Source organism: Myotis lucifugus, unplaced genomic scaffold (assembly GCF_000147115.1).
Source record: "Myotis lucifugus unplaced genomic scaffold, Myoluc2.0 scaffold_10542, whole genome shotgun sequence".
NCBI lineage: Eukaryota > Metazoa > Chordata > Mammalia > Chiroptera > Vespertilionidae > Myotis > Myotis lucifugus.
The window spans coordinates 126-5,699 of record NW_005881590.1 but is presented as its reverse complement, the minus strand read 5'-3'; the positions used below and the strand labels follow the sequence as shown (position 1 = coordinate 5,699).

The window sequence follows — 5,574 nt, the reverse complement described above, 5'->3', positions numbered from 1 at the left end:
GAAAGTAGAAGAAAGCCTTCCCTGGGGGCAGAAATTAAAGCAGAATGGGAGTACCCGATCTTGCCAAGAATTGTTTCGCCAGCAGTTCAGAAAGTTTTGCTACCAGGAGACACCTGGGCCCCGGGAGGCCCTGGGCCGACTCCAGGAGCTGTGCTACCAGTGGCTCATGCCGGAGCTGCACACGAAGGAGCAGATTCTGGAGCTGCTGGTGCTGGAGCAGTTCCTGAGCATCCTGCCCGAGGAGCTGCAGGCCTGGGTTCAGCAATATGGTCCAAAAAGTGGCGAGGAAGCCGTGACTCTGTTGGAGGATTTGGAGAGGGAATTTGATGATCCTGGACAGCAGGTGGGGACAGGGAGATGCACTGTGTTGTGGGAAAAGGAATTTACACACTGGAGCATGTGGCGTCATCATAACAGCAGGATGAAAATTTGTCTCTGCTGAACCATGACCCTGACGTGACTACGAGGGCCATGCCCTTCTCTACCATAGTAGTAGTTTTTCCCTTGTCCCTCATGCCCGGGGATGTCTTCGTTAACCTCTGAGATTTTTACTAAGCGTTTCCCTAGGGATTTTCTCACCACGCTAACCATATTTTACTGGTTTCAGATTCCGGCTAGTCCACAAGGACAAGCATTACCCTGGAAGGATTGGACACGGCTTGGAGCATCCCAAGAGTTAAACATCCAACTCCAGCCTTTAAAGGCACAGCTGAAGCCTTGGGAACCTTGCCTTCCCTCCCAAAGTGGTAAGAAACAGAAACTTATCTGGGAACTGTTCTCGGTTAGGCCTCTGGCCTTGAAGATACACAAAGAATTGCATTTTACAAACATGCCACATGTAAGCCTCACCTTTATTATTCTAGGCCAGAGGTGCTCTGACCTAGAATTTAGCCACTTTGTATTCAGCAACCTTCACAAATCACAGTCAGGCTTCCTTGTGTCAGTTGCCCTGTCGTTTCTTTACTTATTCCTTCATTATATATCTTACCTGGATACTAATACATGTCTGATATGGTGATAGGCACTGGGTCTCTATCTTCAAGGAACTTTCAGGTTTATGTAGGTGGTGGACAAGCAAAACGGCAATTGCAGTATAGTGTAGTAAATTATAGAATAAGAGTAGGCACTGGGCACTATATCCAATCTTAGCGGTTCAAGGAATAATTCTTAAAGACACATCTAAGACTTGAACTAGAAGTGGGAAGAAGCCAGGTAAATAGGTGGGAAAATAGGCTAAAGGAAAAGACTGCCTCAATATTTCTGACACCGGATGTATGAGGTTTTCCCTCACAGTAAGCAGTTCTGACACTAGCTCCCCAAAATGAGTGCAGATCCCACAGGTTAAGGTTTCAGTCCGACAAGACTGACCCCCACTACAGATGCCGATTGCATGTAACGAGTCTAGGTTACCCACACATCTGATTTCTGTGAATTGGCAGTTCCATGACCCCACCTCAGGTTTCATAATTTGCTCGAATGTCTCACAGGACTCAGGGAAACACCTTACTTACTACTACTGATTTATTATAAAGGATACAAATGAACTAGCAGTACATAGGGTAAAGTCCAGAAAGGTCCTGAGTGCAGAGCTTCTGTAGCTGTGAAGTTTGGGGTGCCGTTCTCCTGGCACTTGGATGCGTTCACCATCCTGGAAGCTCTCTGAATCCCTTTAAAGTTTTTATGGAGGTTTCATTACCTGGGCACAATTGATTAAATCATTGGCTGTTGATGATTAGCTAACTCAACCCAGCCCTTCTTCCTGAAGGCCAGGGAATGGGGCTGAAAGTTCCAATGTTCTAATCACTTGGTTGGTTCCTATGGCAATCAGCCTACCTCCAAGAGTCAACTCCTTTGCATAAACCCAGGTATGGTTGGTAGGGGCTTATGAATAACAGAAGGCACTCCTCTCACATCTACCACTTAGGAAATTTAAACACTGTGCCCAGAACTGGGGATGAAGAACAAATATCTATATATATATAAAAGCCTAATATGAAAATTGTCCCCGTGGGAGTTTGACCACCAGGAGACTGGGAGTTCAATCGCTCGCTATGATGTGCGCTGAACACCAGGGGGCGGTGTGGAACAAAGGAAGAAAGACCCTGGCCAGCAGCCGGAAGGCCCCGATCGGCCCTGATGGCCAGCCAGGCCTAGGGACCCTACCCATGCACTGGCCCTCTAGTTAATTATAATACAAGAGGCCTGGTGCATGAAAATTCATGCACTGGAGGGTGGTTCCTCAGCCCGGCCTGCCACCTCTCACAGTCCGAGAACCCTCAGGGGTAGGAGGCAACCCAGTGATCAGGGGAAGGTGACACTCCATCACACCTCTGCTGCTGCCACTGCCAGCAGCGCAAGCCTCGGCTGGCCCTGGTTACCTGAGCCTCAGGCAGCCCTGGGGGGCTGAGGGGACTGGGGGACTCCGGAGGCAGGCACGTGGCTGCCACCCCAGCGGGGCTGATGGGACTGGGCGCCGCCATCTTTTAGGGTGTGGCAGTCAATTAGCATATTCCCTCCTTATTGGCTGTGGGCACTGCCATCTTTGAGGGCAGGCAGTCATTTACCATATTCCCTCATTGGCTGTGGGTGCTGCCATCTTTGTGACAGTGTGAGGGTCAATTAGCATATTCCCTCTTTATTAGATAGTATCACACAAGCAAAGGCCGCAAAGTCCTAAAGGTGAGAGACTATAGCCCATTGTGTGAATTGCAGAAAATTCAATTTAACTTGAACAGAGAATTTATAGAGGAGAGGTGGTAAGAGAAACTAGACAGGAAAATGGGACTCAGATTGTGGAAACCTGTATGTCATTCTACTTAGTTTGTACAGTGCAGTGGGTACATGTGAAGGGATTTGGACAAGGGAATGACATGATTGGGTGTGTGTTTTAAAATTTAGTTGCAGGATGGAGAATGCATTTTAAGGTAAGAGTAGATAGAGCCCTGTTAGAAACTGTTATAATCAAGTGGCCACGGTGAATAAATCAAGGTGTATTGTGGTGAGAGGTGGGGAATATCAAAGCCGACTCCTGCTTATCGGTATTTATTGTATTGCAGTAGCTGGTCATTGTTAAAGTGGAGCATGTGGCTAGGAGTTGAGGTTTCAGGTTTCAGTCTTAAACTACTTGGTTAATAGTGGGCCTATTTCATATACATGGAAAACATAAAGGAAAAAACACACGGATGATGTTTTTAGGTGCTTGTGAAATATTCACAAGTAATATGTCCAGTCAGCATTGGATATGCAAGTCTAGAGCTTATCAGAGGAAACAGGATAGAACTGGGGATCTGATTAGTGTATATCATAAGTACATTAGTAATTGAAGTCTAGGGGATGGACATTTTGTAGACTGGGGATGATACATGAGAGCCCAGCACAAAATTTGAAGGAACTCATGTTTGAGTGGTTGGTCTTGACTCTGAGAAGGAACAGCCACAGAAATCAGGCTAATATAGCTGTTTCTGGAAGGGAGGTGTTGTCCACAGAGTCAGTGTTACAGATATATGTGAATAGTGACATCTTTTGTGGTTGGAGCATCTGTTTTCTCTCACATAGAAAGTGAGTATTGCCGAAACCGGTTTGGCTCAGTGGATAGAGCGTCGGCCTGCGGACTGAAAGGTCCCAGGTTCGATTCCGGTCAAGGGCATGTACCTGGGTTGCAGGCACATCCCCAGTAGGAGATGTGCAGGAGGCAGCTGATCGATGTTTCTCTCTCATCGATGTTTCTAACTCTCTAACTCTCTCCCTTCCTCTCTGTAAAAAATCAATAAAATATATTTAAAAAAAAAAAAAAAAGAAAGTATTGAGAGTGATTGGAGAAACTAAAAATCTGGTTTTTGCTATTATCATTTCAGATTGTGAGAACAATGGATCAGCGGCAAAGAAGGATATTTCAGGAGGAAAAGCAGGACTTCTCCAGGAACTCTCATTCGGAAGAATTAGTGAACACAAAAGCCACTTCAAGAGGCTGCAAGGAAGTGCTTCAGGGGAGAAATTAGGAAGCTCCCCTTCACCAGCAGGCAGTTGTAGTCAAGCCATCACACAGAGATCTCTAGGAAAGAGATTCCACCATGAGCCCCAGAGAAGCCTGATTCTAAGTACAAGCTCTAGAACATTTCAGAAAGTTCCTACGGAAGAGAGACCTCATAGATGTGATGTATGTGGGCACAGCTTTAAACAGCATTCCTCTCTAACACAACATCAGAGAATCCATACCGGAGAAAAGCCCTACAAATGCAGCCAGTGTGGGAAGGCCTTTAGCTTGAGGTCGTATCTGATTATTCATCAGAGAATCCACAGTGGTGAGAAAGCATATGAATGTAGTGAGTGTGGAAAAGCCTTCAATCAGAGCTCGGCCCTCATTAGACATCGGAAAATTCATACAGGTGAGAAAGCTTGTAAGTGTAATGAATGTGGCAAAGCATTCAGTCAAAGTTCATATCTCATCATCCATCAAAGAATTCATACTGGTGAGAAACCCTATGAGTGTAACGAGTGTGGGAAAACCTTTAGCCAAAGCTCAAAGCTTGTAAGACACCAGCGAATCCACACAGGAGAGAGACCTTATGAATGTAATGAATGTGGGAAAGCATTCAGGCAGAGCTCGGAGCTGATAACCCATCAGAGAATACATAGTGGAGAGAAGCCCTATGAATGCAATGAGTGTGGAAGAGCCTTCAGTTTGAGCTCAAACCTCATTAGACATCAGAGAATTCATAGTGGAGAGGAACCTTATCAGTGTATTGAATGTGGCAAAACATTCAAAAGGAGCTCAGCCCTGGTTCAGCATCAGAGAATCCACTCTGGGGATGAGGCTTACATATGTAATGAATGTGGGAAGGCTTTCCGGCACAGATCAGTCCTCATGCGTCATCAGAGAGTCCACACTGTAAAGTAACTGGTGAATACAATGACTATTGTAAATACTTCTGTCAAATGTTTATGTTTGTTAATCAAAAGGGTTTACTTTGAGCAAGACTCCATGAAGGTTGTGAACTCCTAGGTCTCGAGTCAGTCTGACTTTATGCAGCACTCCCCCGTGCGCATGCACATTGTCCCTTAAAAGCTTTTCCTGTGACTAGTCAGAACAGTAGATGGAAGAATTGTTGCTTCCTCCTTTTCTATCATCATTAGGAATACTCAGGAAATAGGAAAAATGGGACTTTTGCATTGAAACCTCAGTTTCCAGGAGAATGTCATGAAGAGGGTAAGCAGTCCATGCTCTGTCACTGCATCTGATCGCTGGTGTGCCAGGCTTGGGGGACGGTGTGGACAATATGAGGGACATTTTGTGTCAGGAATGCAAAAGTTTACTAATCCATTAAGAACAGTGACAGGACAGCAAGACCAATAGGGGAACAGTTTCATTAGTGATTTAATGAGCCCAGGGTCGACCAGAGTGAGACAATAATTCAGATTAATTTATCCAGCAGTTCTTTTTGAGTGCTTGCTTTGTGCCAGGAACTAGGTATAATGGAAAATAAAGACATTTTGTACAGTTTAATGAGCAGAGCAAACCAGCAATGACACTAGTATGATCAGTGCCACGTGCCATTAAGGAGTCCCTAACCCAAC

At 45.5% G+C, this 5,574-nt stretch overlaps 1 protein-coding gene across 1 annotated transcript; it reads left to right on the top strand.

Annotated features, from left to right (window-relative positions):
* Nucleotides 1-4: 4 nt before the first annotated feature.
* LOC102418766 (zinc finger protein 397-like) lies at nt 5-4,923 on the top strand (the record flags this gene model as incomplete). The annotated part of the gene is made up of 3 exons (XM_006109496.3): nt 5-343; nt 608-746; nt 3,855-4,923. Coding segments are annotated over 3 exons (1,521 nt in total), but the record flags the coding sequence as incomplete, so codon positions are not given.
* Between the last annotated feature and the right edge of the window lie 651 nt (nt 4,924-5,574).